The sequence below is a fragment of the Toxotes jaculatrix genome, chromosome 2 (assembly GCF_017976425.1).
Source record: "Toxotes jaculatrix isolate fToxJac2 chromosome 2, fToxJac2.pri, whole genome shotgun sequence".
Taxonomy (NCBI): domain Eukaryota; kingdom Metazoa; phylum Chordata; class Actinopteri; family Toxotidae; genus Toxotes; species Toxotes jaculatrix.
The window spans coordinates 29,595,804-29,616,714 of NC_054395.1; the positions used below are offsets into that span (position 1 = coordinate 29,595,804).

A 20,911-nucleotide genomic window follows, 5' to 3' on the forward strand; every position below is an offset into this window, starting at 1 on the left:
AGTAATTACGTGCGAGTTCTTCTCTGTTGTGTTGAGGCTTCCTCTCAGTGTTTAGTCAGTTGTGCTAGTCTTAGCTTTTATCCTCTTGGCTAATTTGCCTGTGTCATCACTACTCTACTTGCCCCTCTGGTACCTAACACTCAGCGAGTTAGCCTTTGGCTCTGCACCAGCTGTGGCTGTGACTCAGGCAGCATTTCATCTAGTGCAGAAGTTTAGCATTTAGCCTCGGTGATAGCTAACAGCGAACTACCTGCATCCAACCAAGTGTGACATCCAACAGTGTTCAGGCTCTTTAGTTTAAAATTTAACATTAGTGAACCTTGGTCAGTTGCCATTTCCCCGTTGTTATTAAGCTCAAGGTTTCTATTAGCCTATGTGCTAACTCTTAGACCAGCTAGTCATGGATGCTAACCAAGGCCCAGGCCAGGGCAGTCCAGAAAGCCCCAACCGGGCCGTGGAATACCTTCTTGAGCTCAACAACATCATCGAGAGCCAACAGAAGCTTCTGGAGACCCAGCGGCGCCGAATTGAGGAGCTGGAAGTCCAACTGGACCGGCTCAGCCAGGAGAACAAGGACCTGCGTTTGGACCGGCAACCTGTTGCTCCTCCTCCACCTGCTCCTCCTGAGCCTCCTCTCCCTCCTCCTCCTCCGCCGCCTCCACCAACTCAGACCACATCAACGTCCATTTCTACCAAGAGCCACCACCACCACAACAGCCAGCACCAAACTCCTCCCCAGCCTCCTTCCTCCATCCCTCTCCACCACAGCCACCACCACCACCAGCATCATCAGCAGCACCACCACTCCTCCACCCACCACTCCTACAACAGCACCAACAGCACCAGTGCAGCTGCTATCTCGGTTCCTGCTTCAGCTTCAGCCCCGACTTCCATCTCGGTCCCGATCCAGATCCCAGCTCCGATTTCCTCCCCAGCCCCGGCTCCGCCTCCCCCTCCTCCAGTCCCACCCAGGGATCAGCCGCGGGCCCACAGCAGGCTGACCCGAGCGCCCTCCACCAGCACCGGCACCAACACCAACTTTGTGGAGAAAGAGAAGGAGAGGCTTGAGCGCCTGCACAGAGCCAACGCTGCCAACAACCACCACGCCCACACCCTCCACCATCACAAATCGTAAGTTTGAGTTTAAGGTATCTTCACTACAACCAAAGCCAGAGGTTGCACGGGAGAATCTCAGAAGTGGGTTGACTTGAACAAAGTCAAACTTTTTCCTCTTCAGAATCTCTGGTAAAATAGTGAAATTGGTTTGTAAATCTTGTGATAAAGTTTGTTTGCTTTTAGTTTATGAGAAGGAATGATATAGGATGCCATATTGAATACAGGCCCATCAAACTGAGGAGGAATCAAAGGGCTTTCCATCTCCCTCAGATGCACTCTGTTTCACAGCAGAGAATCTGCTCAAATGCCAGATTCAGTTTTCTAATGTCGAGTATATGCATATAAATCTTGATTGCGACTGTTATTGAGCTGCTGTAGAGCATTAGTGTTAATATGGCGTCTGTCTGTCATCCCACCATCTGATTTCCCAAAACCCGTGTTAATCTTTGACTTTGGTTACTACTAACTTTGCAGCTTCTCTCACGCAGGTTTTGTCCAAGCGTAGAAATGTGTGCCCACCTGCTGAATCTGACCAGGAAACATCTTTTTGCTTGATTCTTCACTGGCACAAAGATGTGAGCAGCAGATCTTAAAGGCAAAGCTGTTTTGTTGAGTGTGATTTATCAAAGTAGGAGAGGTGACGTTGTCAAAGTTTTTCACTTAAGTGTTTCTTCCTCCGAAGGGGGGGTGGTGGTGGTGGGAGAAGGGGGGGGGGGGTTGTATTGCAGCTGATACCCCCGTGCATCCTCTCTGCACTGAGATTGGTGGGTGTACAGCGTTGATAAATATTCATTCTTTTATCGGCTAATAGGGCTACAGAGTGGAAGGTTGTAGTGGTAATTTACATATTGCAGGAGAGCAGGAGCGCGTGAGACTCCAGAGACAGACGAACTAAACGACTACAGCATCTCTAACACTGATAATTGGTGGAACAAAGACTGAACAGTGTTATGTAATAGATATTTCTGCTAAGCAATAGGATTGGTTGTTCTCTCCAAGGCTATGAAGAAAACATGCTTAATGTAAAAGTGAAGTTCTTTGCTGTACCATTCACCATGGTAACCACTTACCAGGTAGCCTAGTAGCTTCCTCTTTTGTTTCTTTCCTCTTGTTCTGTTGTAATTTTGTTGCTCTGAATAAATTTTCAGCCTGTTCGCTGGCTGAAATTGGGTTTGTTGCCTGGCAACACTATCTTAGGAGCATCCTATCAGGAAGTTTTGAGAAGGACGGAGCCTCGCTGCCGTCTGTGGCAGTCGTCTTTGCACGTGGGGCTGTGTGCTGCCATACGCAACGTGATGCAGGGCTGCAGCTGTCCCATGCGTCTGCCCGGCACTTCCTTTGTAACTGGTAACACTGATCCGCTGCCTGTGGGAAGCGCCGGTCGTGACGATTGCTGCCGCTGACAGTTGAAACGGTTTTAACCTTGATCGATGCTCAGGGTGCTCAAACCATTGCAGAGCTCACACTGCTGTTGGGAACGTAGAGCGTCGCCTCCCTTCTGCAAATACCGAGAGCAGGAGGAGGAGAGAGGCTCCCGACAGACCTGCAGAAATGAAGGCTGGGGAAACGCAGTGATGACTCATGGAGACAGATTTAATAGTACTATTGCTTTGTCTTATGAGCTCTCATATGTGCAGCCAAAAACTAAAACAGATTGTACATAGAGGTACACAAGTGTGAGTCAGACTTTCACATCTTGGTTCATCTTCAGCATCTTGAGGCATCAAAGTTCAAGAAGAAAATGCTGTAATCCCTGAGTCACGGGACGTTCAGGTGCAGCTGATATCGTGAGAAAAAGCTGACCTCAAGCTTACAAATGATGTAACAGGCAGAGAACAATGATGGAGTCTGACAGCAGTGAAGATAAGGCTGATTGGTTATGAAATCTCACTGTACAGTCGGCTGCTTGCTGCCTCTTCAAGTGACTGAGTGTGAGCCAATAAATCCCACACTGCACTGGGGCAGATTATAGCACGGAGGCATGGCAGCATGTTGCAGAGCTGCCTACACTGGTTTCTGACTGGTTTCGTATAGGGCATGATGCAGCAAAATGCAGAGCACCCTCACACAGATTTACCTCGCAGCACCTGAGGCTGAAGCAGTAAGAAACAGGACACACACACAGGAAGCTGTAAATGTTGTAGGACGTGACAAAGCAGTTCAGACATTTCATATGAAGCCGCTCAGACTTGCAGCAGCAGCTTCAGTGTTATGAACTGTGAGCGTTGAGTCTCAAAACTGTGTCACATGGATAATTTCATAAATAGTTTAGCATCGGTTTTGATTTGTAACCATATGGCAATGAAAAGCACAGTGAATTGTGCTCAGTGTTCATGTGTACAAGAGCTCCATGGAACTGAATCAGGCATCAGTTGTGTATTTTATCTTGTTCTGTAAAACACTTTTTAAGTCTTGGATATTGCTATATAAATGAAGTTATTATTATTATTATATTATAGATTTCTCATTGAAGCCATTTTGGAATGGATTTGTAGATATTAGGAATCAAATTCAGCATTTAATAGTTTTCCCACAGCAAATGGAGACACGTGGATCTCAAGAATCTGGAGCGTTGGTGGTTCATAAATCCAGACTGTGTTTGACCAACTAGTCCTGGTGGGTTGCCAATTAGCTTAAAAGCAAGCTAACTGCACGGCTACACTCAGGTTTTAAATGTGAACGCCACGAACGGTAAAGGGTTTGTGATTGGCAGCGCAATAAGTGTCGACTCCACACAGCACAGCCTGAAGTACACTTCTTAACCGAGGTGCATTAAACGGAATAAAAAATTCAAAACACTGGTATGATCCTTGAATGCTGTTATTAAAGATTCAAGAGTGAAGACAAGGAAACGGTGAACTCAGCGTCCTGTAGCTCGGTGTTCAGCAGCATGTGAGGGAGTTTCTGCACAGATACACACTGAACTAAAAATATAGGTCACATCTTTGTTTTTACTAATAGCTTAGTTAAGATATCGTGTTTTACTCTGACCACAGCTTCAGTCTGTGGAGTACAGGCAGTGTCATCTCTGGGGAAACATGATGTATTCAGTCAGTATCAGATAATACAAATCCAAACACCATCTGATGCTGCTGCTGATTTTTATCTGTACATTAGAGGAGCAGTCAGTATGAGTCACATAATATTATCTCACGAGACTGTGATGATGCCAGAACGTCACTGAACATCAGTGCTTTTATATCCTGTTGATCCAGAAGGGAAAGAGATGAAGAAGCGTTATGGTAACGAACGGGGAGAGAGTGATGTTGTTCTGCAGTGTGGGTGTGGAGGAGTCAGAGGAGTCAGATCTGTGGGATTCACATGGATGAAGAGAAGAGAAAAAAGAAATTTAAAGAGGATCATCATTCACCTTTCTCTTCTCTTCTGCAGATCCTCCATCTCTTTCTTTCTTTCTTTCTTTCGTACCCCGTTTTGACCTGGTGTTCCCCTGTGATCAGTATCTGAACAGGCCTTTATTTATTTCTCTCTCTCTCTCCCTCTTTCTCCCTCCCTCTCTCTCTCCCTCTTTCTTTCTCTCTCTCTCTCTCTCTCTCACTCTGACCCTGTTTTTGTAAACAGCTGCTGACATCTCGTCCTCTGTGAGCTGATGACGATAACAGAAGTGTAAATGAGCTCGGTCAGCAGCACTGCTGCACCAGGTGTGTGTGTGTGTGTGTGTGTGTGTGTGTGTGTGTGTGTCTTTGTAGTTTATTGGAGGTGGATTTAAAGCACCTTCAGCTCTGACTGTTGCCTGATGGTCCTGAGCTGAACACGTTTCCAGTTCAGACCAGGCAGGACGACGCATGACGACGAGCACACAGGTCTTTGTAATGAGGTCAGTTCAGGCGAGGCTCGGACTGTTTGCACGTTCTCATAAACTCTCAGATGAGCTGCAGCTCCTACTTTTACTTCTGGTCAGCACACGCCGGCTTGTAACTATGAACCTTACTGTTCAGCATTCACATGCTGATTTATTGTGTCACAGGTTTGGATTAATCTTTGCTGTTGTACTTTAATAAATGTCCGTCAGTGGCACGGTGTTGTTGAGGTTTTATTTAAAATCCGCCCCGCAACAAGAAGGTTGTGGGTTCTAACCTGCGGGCCCTCTGGGCCTTTCAGTGTGGAGTTCCTCGCTCCTGCGTGGGGTTCCTCCGGCTGCTCCGGTGTAGCTGTGAATGTGAGTGTGACTGGTTGTCTGTCTGTCTGGCTGCTGTCCTGTCTCAGGTTTAAGCAGGTAGAGCTAATGGATGATGGACATTTGAGGTTTGTTGTGCAGTTTCTGTTTCTGGGACAGATTCTGTGCTGGTGGATCATTAAGGATTTGATTTACAACTCGTTACTGAAAGTTTTCTCTCCTTTCACCTTTGAAGGAAGTTGTTTGTAGTAAGAGCTCCTCTCTACCTTCAGCCCCCCCCTCCCTCACCCCTCACACCCCCCCCCCCCCCCCCCCCCCCCCCTCCAACCCCCCTCGCTGTAGATGAATTTCATCCCCAAGTTGGAATATTAAATGTGTCTGGATCAATATGTTAAAACCTATCAGGGCCATAGATCAGCTTGTTTATTGATCGCTCATTGATTGGTTTTAATCCATGACTGAGGCTGTAGATTATCAGCAGTGCGACTCACCATAGAACACATTAAGGAAGCTTCCATGAGGTACTCAGCAGCAGGGCTGTAGACGTCCATCTTGGATTTAATCTGACAATGCCTCAAATGAAGAGAGAGAAATGTTTCAGTTGCAGCAAATGTTTTCTGTAAACAGAAGCGTTACGGTTCATTTTAAAACTAAAACTTTTCCAACCTTTGCCTCTTTAACTGTGAGAGGAGGAGGAGCCTCGGTGAGAGGAGGAATCTCTTTTTCCATCCACTGTGCAAAATAAATAATAAAAACTGTTCATCATTAAGAACCAATTCTAAATCATTCAATCGCTGTGTTTGGCTGCGGTGTATTAATTCTGCTGACAGTTAATATTAGGCGCTGAATAAATGTTAGCACGCTAACACCCTAAACTAAGATGGTAAACTTGGTAAACATGGTCTCTGCATAACATCAGCAGGTTAGCACACTCATGTTGGCTGTAGACTCTTACCTCAGTGCTGCTCTGTAAAAAGACCCATAGAATGAAATTTTTAAATTTTTAAAACTGGACACTGATGGAGACGGTCTTCATGTCTCTGTCTGTCTCTCTCCACGTCCTCTTCAGTTAAACATGGTTTTAAATATTTTCTCAGCTGTCAGTCAAAGCCAATGATTTTAAATCTCCTCAGATCCTTAAAATCATCTTTTTATAACTAAAAATAACTTTTAATCGTATTACACCATTTCCTAAATCATCTCCAGTCCAGCTTAAATGCAGCAAGGCACAAAAACTCACAATCTCTTAATTAGCACTTGTCCCCTCCAGCTCACCGTAGTCACCCTGCAACTCGTACAACCTAATTAGAGCGACTGTGTGTGTGTGTGTGTGTGTGTGTGTGTGTGTGTGTGTGTGTGTGTGTGTGTGTGTGTGTGTGTGTGTGTGTGTGTGTGTGTGTGTGTGTGAGAGACAGGAGTTTGATGATATCAGTTGTGCTGATTGTTGGTGTAATCATTCTACGGCTGACCTGGATGTCGAGGCTCACACACACACACACACACACACACACACACACAGACACACACACACACAGACAAATCATGCACAGTGTCGTGTCTCTCTCCCTCTGTCAGTCCGTCTGTCTGTTATATTTGGCAACATGGAAATGAGACATGGAGCCTGCTGGTGGGGGGGGGGGGGGTGGGGGGGGTTCAGGAGGAGGGATAAATGCCGCGCTGTCATGGCAACAGCTCAGCAGGCTGAGGAGGAGGAGGAGGTGGAGGAGGAGGGAGGAGAAAGTGGCGGTGGTTTCATAACGGCACACACACACTCGGCTCCTCTGCAGCTCGCTCGCTCGCTCACACACAGATGCATTTACACTTTCAGCTGAGTCGCTCTGATTGACAGCGACGTCACGGTGACCGAGCAGGAAGCTGAACAGGTTGAGGCCAAGAGGGTCCAACCGGGGACCTCAGGTCCATGATGAGAGTCTGGTCTTCTGTTCAAAATCAAAACATCAGCATTTTAACATTAGCAATGTGTGAAAAATCCAGAGGAGGATCCAACTGAATGCAAACAGGAAACATTAGTCAGCTGAGCCGCTGTTACAGATGAGCTCCTTAGATTTTTCTGTTTATTACTGATGTTAATTTCTACATTTCATGTAAACGTTCTGACAAGAAGCGACAAAATCTGTGTTCGGAGGAGATGGACACACACCCACACACACAAAACTTTGATTCTAGAGGCTGCTGGGTTTTTTGTTTTTTACCTGAAATTTTTGCTTAACATTAATGAAACAGTCATTTATTCCACACTCTGGTTTGTGCACCGATCTTTTTCTCTCAGAGTGAAATGTGTCTCACCCATTTTATCTGACAGTTTCTGTTTCAAACCACGTTTTTGCTTTTTTGACTGTGTTTGATTTAAAGTTCTTTTACAGCTGCTTGTGTTTAGGCCGTATTCACCCTTTATTTGCTGTTGAAGGTTTGGTTTACTGAGGCCTGGTTCTGAAGCATAAAATAACATAAAAAAAAAATGTCTCATTGGAATCAGGTTAATAATGATTTCTGCTCCCATCCAGCCTCGCCTGTATTCACCTGAGTTCAGAGTGTTTTATTATGTGTTGATTTGTAAATGTTTAGTTACATAAAAGCACATTAATCATCGTGTGTTGTAAAAGCGGATTTTTGGCAGCAGACCTCGCAGCACACAGATGGCACAGAGGATTTTCTGGCAGCCAGCTGATGTAAAGATGTGAGTTTTATTTCACGGTGCATCTGTCCAGCTCTATACTCTACAGCAGAGTTTAAGTAAAAACTGCAGCCTTTCATGCAGAAGATATGCAGGGCGTGACACGTGGTGGTAGTTCAGGGACAGCCGGAAACTTCAGTTCTTTGCCTGCTGAATGTTCAGTCAGTCCACAACTTGAATCGTTTATGTGAATCGGCTCCAAACAGCCAAAGCACCAGACATGAACTGAAGGTGGCTGATAAAACTTAATGTGTTTCTTTAACAGATCAGAGTGAGTTTAACCACAGGATTTACCAGGATCTCCAGTTTTTTCTGTTAAATTCTCTGAGTTAACTCCTCCAAAGTAAAAGAGAACATACTCACTCTGACCTGACACCGCGATGCCCACCTCACATCTCTGTTCTTGGCTGACAGGACTGGAACCTGACGTGGTCTCTGCTGCTGTAGTCCATCCACCTCAACACGTCTGACCATTCCCCTCTGACCTCGCTCATCAGCAAGGTGTTTCCACCTTCCTGACATAAACTCTACAGGCTGTTGTGTGCGAAAATTTCTTCATTCTGATGTTTGACGTGAACATGAACTGAAGCTCTGACCTGTGTCTGCGCGGCTGCTGATTGGCCGATTGGATAGTTACATGAATAAGTATCATAACTTCCACCTTTACTCGTAGGAGACACGAGTCTTAAGTCATACGTGTGAACAAAAGTCGCTTTAGGTGTTCGAACCAAGAACTCAGACCAGGGTTTTGTGTGTGTGTGTGTGTGTGTGTGTGTGTGTGTGTGTGTGTGTGTGTGTGTGTGTGTGTGTGTGTGTGTGTGTGTGTGTGTGTGTGTGTGTGTGTGTGTGTGTGTGTGTGTGTGTGTGTGTGTGTGTGTGTGTTGAGGCCAGCAGTGCAGTATCTCCTGTGTCGCTGGTAGAAAATGTCTGCTGCTGCTGTGTGTCTCGGTCTGATGACATCGCCAGTAATCCATCCATGCTACAGCAAAACCCGAGAGGACAGTCGCACTGCATGCTGGGAAAAAAGCTGCCAGTTGTTCATTGTGGAGGGGGAAAAATCTTCTCAGCGTCAGGAACATGCAACACACTGCAGTGATTGTTCTTTACTGAACTCATCCTGCCCCTTCTACCCCAGTTAGTGATTTCCTACATTTCCCATGATGCCTCTCGAATGTGAATCATGTTCAGTGATTCAGTCTGATTAATGATTCAGTAAATCATCTCTGGATTATAATATTCTTATCGCCACAACTTCAGATTCTCTTGATCATTGGCAGCTGCTGAGTTAGAGCTCAAACGTTAGTTGATCAGTTGATTAATTGATTAACCTACAACTGTTTTGATTAATCACTTGAGGCATTTTCAGACAAAAATATGCTTTTTTTCCCCTCGACTCTAACGTGAGAACTTTTTCTGTTTCATATCATTGCAAAGAGAATATGAGGAGTCGCTGTCACTGTTGGTAATAAGACACTGAAATACAGGATTCATCAGCACTGAAGTCTTTAATCTTTTGATCATTTATAACAACCAGAAATTACAAAAACGTCACATTCGTTACCAACAGTCCATTAGTTCGTGATTTACGAGAGCTGTCCTCCACCGACGCTGTCAAACATGGCCGCCAAGTGAACCTGAGGTGGCGTTGGCTGCGCTGAGAGAGGCTTTCATTCTCATGATTCCTGGACTCATTAACAGTGAATTGAGCCTGAAAGTTGCTTTAAAGATTAGACACATTCCTGACTGATAAGGATCAGGATGAGCCGCAGTTTCATTTGTCAAGGACGGCAGGTGCACACGCACCTGGTTAACTGGGGCTGACACATTACACGAACACTTACCAGCAAACAGACCTGAGTGCAGGAACTCATTCAACTACAGGTGTAACTGCTCTTTCATTTAGATTAACTCAGATTAGCTGAGATCAGATTAGAATGAAACATGAATCATCTCCGCAGGGAAACTGGGTCACTGCAGCAACACAGTGAAGTATGCTTCACACCTGTGTGTGAGCGCAGAAAGAGTACGGGATATGTAGGGTAATGCAAAGCATAACTGCAAACTAGAGCTGGAGCTCTGGACTGGAGTAGAGGCCCCTAGAGGCTGCAGTGTTCATTACACATTTAAACATCATGTACGTCCCATTCAAGCCTGCAGTAGCTGGTTTATTTGGCCACTGGGGGGCAACAGAAACACGTGAACACAACATTGACATGTCCTTCATCTGGAGTGGTCTCTGAGTCCATCTGATGAGTCTCAGTCCAGTGTTCCGTCTCTTTTTGCTCTGTGTTTGGTCTCCTCCAGCTCCTGAGGGAAACATCTGGCTCTTTAGCTGCTAAATGCTCCACCATGTTCACCAGCTGCTCTCTGACTGAGGCTGCTGTTTGCTGTAGTGGAAAGAGGACAGTGATGTACTTGTACTTGGATTTCATTTGTGGAATTGTATTTTTTAATTTTGGACGACGGGGGCGTGGGTGGCACGGTAACTCGTGTTTCTGTCTGAGCATCGTACTTGATTCGTCTCCGGTCGTCCTCTGACTCTTGGTCGTTGACCTTTGACTCCTTCCCCGTCAGTTTTGTTCTGTAGTTTACAGACAGCAGATGTTTTTCTGTTTCTGTTTTTTATTTAGTTTCTTATCCAGGTAAAGTGAGAATAAGGTCAGAGGTCCAGAACAAAGTCAGCACAACACAGCAACACAAATAAAGTTATGATAATGTACGTTTGAAGAGCAGGTAGTTTGAGTGGAGGGAGAAATGGCACAGTTAGAACCTGCAGGGATCAGATCAGATCTGAGGCACTGATCCAGTTCAGCACTGCTCAGCACGTGTTCAGTGCTGGACTGTGGTGAAAACCTGTTCTCATTTCTCTTTGAATCTACTTTCTTTTTCTTTACAAACTTGGTTTATCAGCGATCACGTCACTGATGTGTCACTGATGGTCAACGAACAGGCTGCTCGTGATTGGACCTGAGTGAACAGGAAGTGACAACAGCACAGGCTGCTCTGTGTGGTCTCGTAGTCTGCGACGTGTCACATCCGATACATGGAAGTGCAGCAAGTTCAGTCACATTAGAAACTCACAGTCAGAAAATTCATTTTTACGTTACATAACCATCGACATGGACTAAGGTCAGGATCCAAGACGAAGAGTAACTCGGTCCTGATCAGACCAGGATCTTAAACAAGCTCAGATTTAGATCTGGTTTCCATCAAACTCTTACCGTCCACTCTGTCGTATCTCACTGAGGGAACTGGGAATAAGAGTTTTATGGGATTTGGGTGAAGTGACCCTTAAAAACACAGCAGAAACCGTGGGGTAGGGCAGAGTCGGCAGCTTTGATGGGTGAATGTGAGCCACAGTATCTGCTATGTTCAGCCCAGAGTGTGTGACAGCTGCTGCTGCTGCTGCTGCTGCTGCTGCTGCTGCTGCTGTGTGTGTGTGTGTGTGTGTGTGTGTGTGTGTGTGTGTGTGTGTGTGTGTGTGTGTGTGTGTGTGTGTGTGTGTGTGTGTGTGTGTGTGTGTGTGTGTGTGTGTGTGGGGGGGGGCTGCAGCAGTGCTGAGTGCCGCAGGCTTGTTGAATGGAGCTGCACTGTAGTTAAATATCATCAGCCAGCCCTGCACGTACGTGTGTGTGTGTGTGTGTGTGTGTGTGTGTGTGTGTGTGTGTGTGTGTGTGTGTGTGTGTGTGTGTGTGTGTGTGTGTGTGTGTGTGTGTGTGTGTGTGTGTGTGTGTGTTTGGTCCTCTGTTTGCCATTGTGTTGCTCTGTGTGCATGTCGTCGCTGCAGTGTAAGAGAGTGTGTGTGTGTGTGTGTGTGTGTGTGCGAGTGTGTGTGTGTGTGTGTGTGTGTGTGTGTGTGTTAGTGTTTGGTCCTCTGTTTGCCATTGTGTTGCTCTGTGTGCATGTCGTCGCTGCAGTGTAAGAGTGTGTGTGGGAGTGTGTGTGTCGCTGCAGGGGAAACTAGGCTAGCTGATATGAATAGAGAGGTGATGAATTGCCTCTCAGAGCCAAGCCGCAGGACAACACCCTGGGGTCCCAGCTGTGTGTGTGTGTGTCTGTGTGTGTGTGTGTGTGTGTGTGTGCGCAGTGTAGTCAGAAGCCAGGAGTTAGGTTAGAGACACACAACGGCCAAAAGGAGAGAGAGAAAGAAAGACCATGTAACATGTGTAAGCTGTGGACGCGGCGCCCTCTGTCGCAGGACATATCACACGTTTCCCGCTCAGACCTGAGGCCTCGGACCTCGTTGTTCCTCAGAGTTCAGACCTCAGAGTTCAGACCTCCTCAGAAGAGCAGTGTAGTGCAGAAGTCAACATGGGACCATGGACCAGTTGACACTTAGTCTTTCTGCTTCTGAGAGAAGTTCAGCTCCTGCATGTCCTTCCCTCTAAAATCAAAAAGTTGTTGTCTTTATATTTCAGTTTACTGATTTAACTTCCTCCTCTCCGTGCTAAGCTAACCACATCCTGGCTCTGTGAACTAAAGAGGGAATTTTACACTGAAAAGCCTGTAACTTTGGCAGATGGTCACTCAGACTGACGAAGCCTCATTTCAGCTTCAGATCTGTTTCTGCCAGAAAAAGATTCCCAGCTTTGGTTCTTCAAACGCCGCAAACACAGCAACATCTGGCGGCTCTCAGAACAAACAGCAGCCTGTGGAGACGGGGGCTGAAACACGGCGACACCACCCTCATTTTAATGCTTTCAGTCTCATGCCTGAGCGTTAAAGCTGTAACACCTTTGTGAACACACTTCACAGTGTGATGTGATTGGATAATGATATTCATTAATTTACTTTCATTGAATTATTACTTGTTATCAGGTGGAAATGTTAGGATGTTTGTACATCACCTGTACAGTGGCCGTCACAGAGCAGCAGGATTATGTGTGTTTGACTTCACAGAATCACACAAAGCTCACACAACACGGCTCATTTACTACAGAGGTCTGAGGGAAGTGGTTCTCCTCTGCTTGTTCATGGGATTTTTTCAGACACATCACAAGTTAGAACTGTGAGTGAACTACATTTCCTCTAAATAAATTATGTTTAGTGTTAAAATAGTTCATTGTAGGAATCAGAAAGCATGAGCAGGTCAGGTATCATGAATATTTCCTAAAATAACTTTGTACACGTTGTTTAGACTGACCTGAAATTTAAATTCAACATTTGTCCTTGTTTTGTGAAAATAAACTTAGGACGCCGTGTATTAGTATTCTGTAAAATCAATTCATGGAGATTTTTTACAGTGTAAGTGTGTGTCTGTGTGTGTGTCTGTGTGTGTGTCTGCCTGTGTGGGGGGGGGGGGGGGGGGGGTAACCTATTGGAAACAGTAAATCATCTGTGAGCAGCAGCAGCAGTGGAGGTTCTATTTAAAACACACGCGCATGCACACTTACACACACACACGCAGTCCTTGTTACCGTGACAACATGTTTCTTCATTTGCAACGGTTGCCCTTAACAACACTGTTGGCATGGCCTCCTTTCTGGAGCTGCTAAAACTGAAACGCAGCATCGCTCCCTCAGCTGATTCTGACTCTCGGTGCTCGTCTGTCTCTTCCTCTGCAGAGCAGGAAGTTTGTGGACGCTCGGACGATCGTGGCTGAGAAAGTGTTAGAACCTGCACGGGCTCGTTAGTTTAGCAGGTCACTGACACACGAACAGAAACCCAGACATGGAAACGTGTGTTGACTGAGAGCTGGTTTGTGTCCAGATAAAATCCAGATTAGATTAAAGACACTTTCAGACACTCAGTCACACATCTGTGTCTCTGTTGGTCAGATCACGGGTCTGATTGCAGTCCATCATGTAAACCAGGGTCCGTCCTCCAGTCCAGAAGGAGGTGGTGATGCACCTGAAGCTGGTAACTGACAAAACACCAGAAGAAGAAACTCACTTCAGCAGTTCAGTTACAACAGTAACAGTTTATCTAGCGTTAGCTAACAAGACATAAATGAATCTTATTCGCCAGCGAGACGAGAGTTTCACTGTCTCAGACACAGATCAGGCGTCGAACTGACGAGGGATCAGATAAACGCTGCGGCAGCTCGATGCTCCTTGTGTTGGATCTTGTGAGTTGAAATGTGTGGAGCTGAGAGCGGCGGCTCATGACGGGATCGTTATCACGGGGACGGAGGAGACAGACTGAGAGCGTCACACGGTGAGAGGCTGCTTCCACACCACTGACTGACGTGGTCTCACTGTGGGAGGAGTAAAGTTCACAGCATCTGGCTGAACGTCTCCCTGACCTCCTCCAGATGCTGCCTCCCGCCGCTTTCATACCTTGTGTCACCACAGAGGTGGCGAGTAACAACCTCTGATTGGACCATTAATCAGTTAATTGATGTCAATTAATGTCAGTTCACATAACTGACATTAATTGACATCACGTAATCAGTTCCTTCTTCCTTCCTGTGAGCTTGTCAGGATGTCTTTCACACCTCTCAGAGGGTGTTAACTGACGGCTAGGGTAAATGCACACACACACACACACACACACACATTCTGCATCATTTCAACAGACAAATACTTTTTGTGCTGCTGTGATATTTTGTTTTCTTGTTGTGTATCAGTTGTGAACTCACTCTGTTATTCAGATGTTATGAAATGTCACAGTTGTGCTGTGTTAACGTGCAGTTAGCATGCTAACATTTACCAGCACCAGATTCATAGAAAAGCATCCTTTATAAAACTGCAGTGTGTCCCAGTACACCAGTATTTATTTATTTATTTTAAAATACTGGTGATTGTTGCTTCAGGTTCAAGCAACTAAAACGGTTAAAAAGTCTAACGTTCACTTTTCTATAAGCTCTCTCTCTTTGACCCCTTACTCCCCTCAGACAAGGTCAAAGGTCACAGCTCGATTAGATTACATGATGAAATTAAAATTTGAAATATTCATCTTACAGCTGAAAATCTGTTTCACACAACCTGATGTGGAAAATATGAAACGTATTGATTTCCCCTCAAAGCATCTGTGGTGTTTTTAAAATTCAAACTCTTCAAATGTTGTGAACACAGATTAACAGACAGGACTGTGTGTGTGTGTGTGTGTGTGTGTGTGTGTGTGTGTGTGTGTGTGTGTGTGTGTGTGTGTGTGTGTGTGTGTGTGTGTGTGTGTGTGTGTGTGTGTGTGTGTGTGTGTGTGATGTGTTATGACAGGCTTTCTGACATGTGGCAGTGACTCAGCGACAGGCAGCCGTTAGATGAGCTAATGAGATTGAAATGAGATTGTAATCAGATTAGAGCGTTCTGTAATCTGACAGAGCCAAACTGACAGGGCTGAACTGAGGACAGGGGGGGGTGGGGGGGGGGTAAGAACTTTATTTAAATAGCACTTTTCAAACAGCAGTAACAAAGTGGCGACCACTTCTCTGTGTGTAGGTTTGTGTTTTGTCTAATTATAGAAAAAGCTTCAGTAAACACATTTTAATGTTGTTGTTGGACCGCCTGCATGTTCTGTCACTGCAGACTCTTCGTTTGGCCCAAAGCATTATTCAAAACTTCAAAACTTTATTTTTATTGGACAGTCAGACATTTCTGCAGAGAGCAGAGACGCTGTGAATCATTTCCAGAAGCTTCAGCTGAAAAGATGTAAACTCTCCTGCTGCATTAAAGATGTTAGTAAAGTGAATTTGGACTGATGAGTCGGTGCAAATGTAAAACCAGCTGAGTGAAGTCACATGTTACAGGTCAGAGAGAGAGAGAGCATAAAAGAAAAGGAAGGTGAGAGGAAGAAGAGGAGGAGGAGGAGGTGAAGAGCTGTGTGAGTGATGACGGCAAGACGAGAGACAGAGGCAGTGTGGGTAATGTGTGTGTGTGTGTGTGAGAGAGAGAGAGAGGGAGACAGAGAGGGAGTGAATCTGTGACAGTGTGTGAGTGTGATGAAATGGTGAAGGAGAGAGATGTTAAGGGGTGAGAGATAGTGGGGGAGACTGTGGGTGTGAAGTGCAGTTTCCGCAGTCATACATCACACTGAGGTTACCAGCCACAGCAGAGAATCCATAGAATGTGTGTCCTTTCACACATGCAGTTTAGGGGCGGAGCCTGGGTCGAGCACAAAGGTGTTGTGATAGGGACATATTCAACACGCCCACTAGCTCGCTGTGGATTCTCTGGACAGTGATGTGCTGTCTTCACTCAGTCGGACATTAGGCTCTGTGTCAGGGCAGGAACAGTGAAGTCTGTGTAATGTCCGCTCACACATGCAGCTCCTCGGCGTGATGATGTCAGGAAAAGTTCATGGTGTCGGAGCATGTGTGAACGCAGCTTATGTAATTCTCTCTCTCTCTCTCTCTCTCTCTCTCTCTCCCTTTGACCTTTTCATCCCTTCCTCTTTAATTTCAGTTTAATCCAAACAGATTATTAGAGACAAAGGATTGTTACGCAGGTTCACGTCTGCTGTGCACTGTTACATCAAGATAATGAGCAGTAAACATGAAACACTGATACGGTGATAAACATCACAAAGGAGTGGAACCAACTCAGCTTCATTCATTCATCATCTAGTTTTTATTTTCAAACTGTTTCAGAACTGATGATAAAAGTTTTATAATAAAATTCAGCTTCAGCTTCAGCCTCAGCTTCAGCCTCAGCTGTCACCGTCAGAGAGATGCAGCTGTTTGTGACCATACAGGGACAGGCAGTGGAGACTGATCCTGACAGACCCTGGAGGTGACTCACACAGTCCCTGTTAGATCCAAATGATTCAGACTGTAGTTTAATACAAAATCCAACAGCAGCTTCTTTTCTTTACTCTGATGACAAATCCTGTTTTTGTCTCAGTGAGTTAATAAAACTGTTGACACACTCATATGAGTCTCCTTCAGCTGTGACCGCATCCTCAGAGCAATAAGCTGAACGAGTGCGTTGAGTACTTCTTCTGGGTTTCACCTCTCAGACTGTACCTCATTAACGGTAAAGGTAGCTGGGCTGTGTGCAGCCTTAGAGGAGCCTTCAGACACTACTCAGGGCTGAAAACACTAAGTACCAGGCATCTGTAAAGAAAATCTGTTGATTTTAGTTTGGGTTAGTACAATACAGAGGTTTACACATTTACTACAGCGAGCACAATAACCAGTCTCATCACGGTATGTGGGAGGTGCTTTCAGGTGCCTTTTACAATCAGAAATATTTTTAACATAAATCTTACTCCGGGTGAAATCAGTATTTAAATGAGAACTGGGCTGCTGAAGGTGTTTCAGTGCTGCTCCTCAGTCACTGAGGACCTTCAGGTGTTGTGTTAGTGAAGCAGGTCGTGAAGTCAAAGATGACCTAAAGGTGGTTCGATGGTTTGGTCCGTTGGTCATGTGACATTTGTCCATATTAGCTTGTATCAGAGGAAGTTGTCTCTTCAGCTGTAAAACAGTAAACTTAAGGAGTACTCTGAGTACTCTGTGTACACACACACACACACACACACCTATTCCATGCTTACATAAGCCCTTTGACATTTTTGAAATTGCACTCTGGTTGTACACACTAAAACACTCATGCACTGAATATAATTATTCATATTTTGTAGGTTACATAACAGCTGTTAAAGCAGCACACTGCCTCTGCCTGCTGAGGTCCATCCACCTATCTATCCACTGATTCACCCATCTATCTCTCCATCCATCCATCCATCCATCCATCTATCCATCTGTCTAGTTAATGTGATGTGGACTTGGAAAACTCCTTGTGTTCAACACTGAGCCCATGATGTTGATTCAGTGGCATACCCCGAACTGTAAGTTGACTGTTTGAGTAAGTAAAGAGGTTTGAGGTGTAAACACCGTTTCCACTAAAATGTCCAAACCTGGCTCATCCTAACGCGTCTTCGTAGCTGATGTGTCCTTACACAAAAACACATTTTTCAGATCGTGTATTTTCCATCGAATTTTCTGGAAACCAAACTCATTATTTCCTAAAAATGATCAGGTGTGTAGTACTACATTACAGAGATGCTGTTTGACCTTACACCCAGAGTCAGGAGACAACGTGGACGTCAGTTTGATCTCCATTCGTCCAGTGAAGAGACACATGCAGGATGTGACGCGGCTAAATATGATCTTGTAGCCACATGAAAAAAATGGATATGTTCTCATCTGATTATAGTTACAACGTTAGAGGAACTTTTCTCTAAACGTTTCACTAAGAAGGTGGCAGAAGGGTCGACGTACATGAATTTAAAGATACAGCAGCAGTAACGTGACAGGTGTGAACTTGAGGTGACCAATTACAGTGATGTCACTGAAGAGTAGTTAGACCAACGTAGCGCTTAATTTGACAGTGATATATGGATTATTGATCATAAAATAACTGATGATAGCTCTCTGACCTCTGCCTCATTCTGCAGTGCTGGTCTCTCTCTCTCTCTCTCTCTCTCTCTCTCTCTCTCTCTCTCTCTCTCTCTCTCTCTCTCTCTCTCTCTCTCTCTGTACGTATCTGTGTCTCTCGCCCTCTGCAGTATGGTAGCAGTATGGTAATGAATGACTCCAGCCTGCTCTGCAGTGGTAGCAGCTCGCTCGCTCCATACTAATACAACTGGTACGCTGCCTGGATAGAGAGAAAGTGAGGGGGAGGAAATAGAAAAGGGGGGAGAAGGTTAGAGTTAGAGTGGGGGTGGGGGTACTTTATTCTTACTGAGGGTGAAGGAAAAGAAGAAAGTGGGTTTAAAGGGGGAGACAGGCGGAGAGATGTTACTGTGCAGAGGCTCTCGACCTTTTTCGGGATTTGTTTTTTGTGGTGAAATGTGTGTGTGAGAATTCATCCATGATCTGATGTTTCTTGATGAAAAGCACCTTGGGAGCTGAGTTAACCTCTACCCCAACTTCGCCGTTTTATAGAACCAGGTATTTCGTTGCGCAGTTGTTAATCATTTGGACTGATGGTTTAACTGACTAACTTCATCATCCTCAGAGGACGAAAGACACATGACATCAGTCCTGTAACATTGTCTATGGGGAAGATGGGGTTTATACTTCCTGCCTGTAACAGCTCATCTCTGAACCCTTCGAGCTTCTTTCCGTTTTCTCTGGGCAGAGCCGCGTTCTGGCATTTTGTTCTCAGGACTGTAGTTTGTTTTATTCAGTAGTTCTTGAAGAGGGAAAGAGCTCAGTCACTAACAGGAATAATAAGTTCACACAGTTAATGTGAAAGTTAACTAGTTTATTTACCCACAGGAATCAGAAATGTTTCACCATGTTGTCTTAGATTGTCGTACTGGAAGAGTTTCAGTCCTCATTATGTCACCAAATAAAAAGCAAAGCAAAGTTAGTAAATCAATAAATCATTCTGTGACCCCTCAGATTTTCCTCGCAGCTGCTTTGAGCCTCCTGAACACCAGATTAGTTATAAAGTGCTGGTTTAGCACAAAAAACAAAATAATTCTAGACCCCACTTTCATCCCATAGACCCACGTAGAGGATCATACTCATCAGTGCTGAAGGTGTAACTTTAACTCTGTGTGTAGTGTGAACATAGAGCGGTTCAGTGCACAGAGACACTGACAGCCAACTTTATTTAAGCTCATACCAACCCACAGGGTCAACAGGACGCTCCATCCTTTGGAGTCTGTGTGTATCCGCCTGGATTTACACTGCGGATCCAGCACTGTGTCACAGTGTGCGTTCATGCAGCGTGGCGTACATCAGGCCCGCAGCTGTGCACAGTGACAGCGAGCGTGCAGCCGTGCAGCGGACCAGCAAACTGTCACATCACAACCGAGTGGGATGAAATGTGAGCAGTAAGGTCTGAGCGCGGTGAAGCGTGGCTGCAGCTCGTCAGGTCGCTCTGCAGCGTTCTGCACTCGGCCCATTGGAACATTACAGGTGCCTCATCATCCAAGACAAACGTTACACATGTCAGCTGTTAAACCTGTATGAACACAAGAGACAGACTCTCCCAGAACAAGAGCACGGCTGATGTGGCTTTGTTTTACATTTTTAATATTTAACAAAGCGAGGGAGTCCAGGGTTCACACCTGTTGACTTCTGGTTACTTTAACTACAAAGCCTGATTTTCTTTGTGCGGTGACCTTGAGAGGCCTGGGTCAAGGATTGTGGTGAGGACAGCTGATGTTATCACACCACAGGTATTTGTGTTAATGTGTTGTTCGCATCACGTGAGATGTTGGTGATGGGAAAGATTCCCATGTTGGCAACTTATGAGTGTTCACACTGTGAGACACATCAACATGGCAGCTGCTAGTAAACACTAACAAGAAAGGTAACACCAAGTCCCCCTCTACTGTGTATAATCAGTACATGTAAGCAACATGTAACAGAGGGTTTATAACACTCTATGACGGAGATGTAAGCAGACAGGCATGTTTCAGTGTTCATTAATGTACAGTATGTGCTCCAACCTAATGAAGACATATTTTATATTATTACAGTTGTGTTTTACTGTATTTTATTCATTTTCTATTTATTCAGCAGCCTCGACTTGTTAACAAATACATTAATAAATACACAATTATCAAATGTTAATATAGAGATAATACTTGGTTTATATACAGTCTTATTATGACAAAGTGTAATTTGACCACAGAATGAATAACGTTAGTTTTACCACATTTAGTGATTGTGTGTATGTGATTACACATTTCATGAGAAGTAAAATATATTTTATTCCAACTTTATTGGCCACAGTGTATATATAGTGTTGTATGGCACTAGTGACAAAGGTTAAGATACAGATTAGTGATGACTCTGACACATCTAACTAATTAGTCGATCAGTTAACTGACAGAAAACTTAGTTGTGAACTAGTTTTTGTTAAAATGAATTGGAACACACCTCGTGCCTGTCATGAAATAAAACTTCATTCACGATGCTTTCGCTGCCTCTTTCCACTGCCTTTTTAGCAGGTGACTTCACCTTTATTTTGTAGTAATGTTACTACAAGAGGTTTTTAAAAAGCAGCTGCTGCCTCAGCTTTATCCACAATATTTCAGTGTACACTTTTATGTCAGAGTACAGTATT

At 44.9% G+C, this 20,911-nt stretch overlaps 1 protein-coding gene across 1 annotated transcript in view; it reads left to right on the forward strand.

The window, feature by feature from the left end:
* The first annotated feature begins 400 nt into the window (after positions 1-400).
* Positions 401-20,911, forward strand: part of LOC121192236 (IQ motif and SEC7 domain-containing protein 2-like) — a 98,524-nt gene continuing 78,013 nt past the window's right edge. The window contains exon 1 of the mRNA XM_041053827.1: positions 401-1,131. Coding sequence (XP_040909761.1) covers positions 401-1,131 — 731 coding nt within the window. The remainder of the gene's footprint in view (positions 1,132-20,911) is intronic.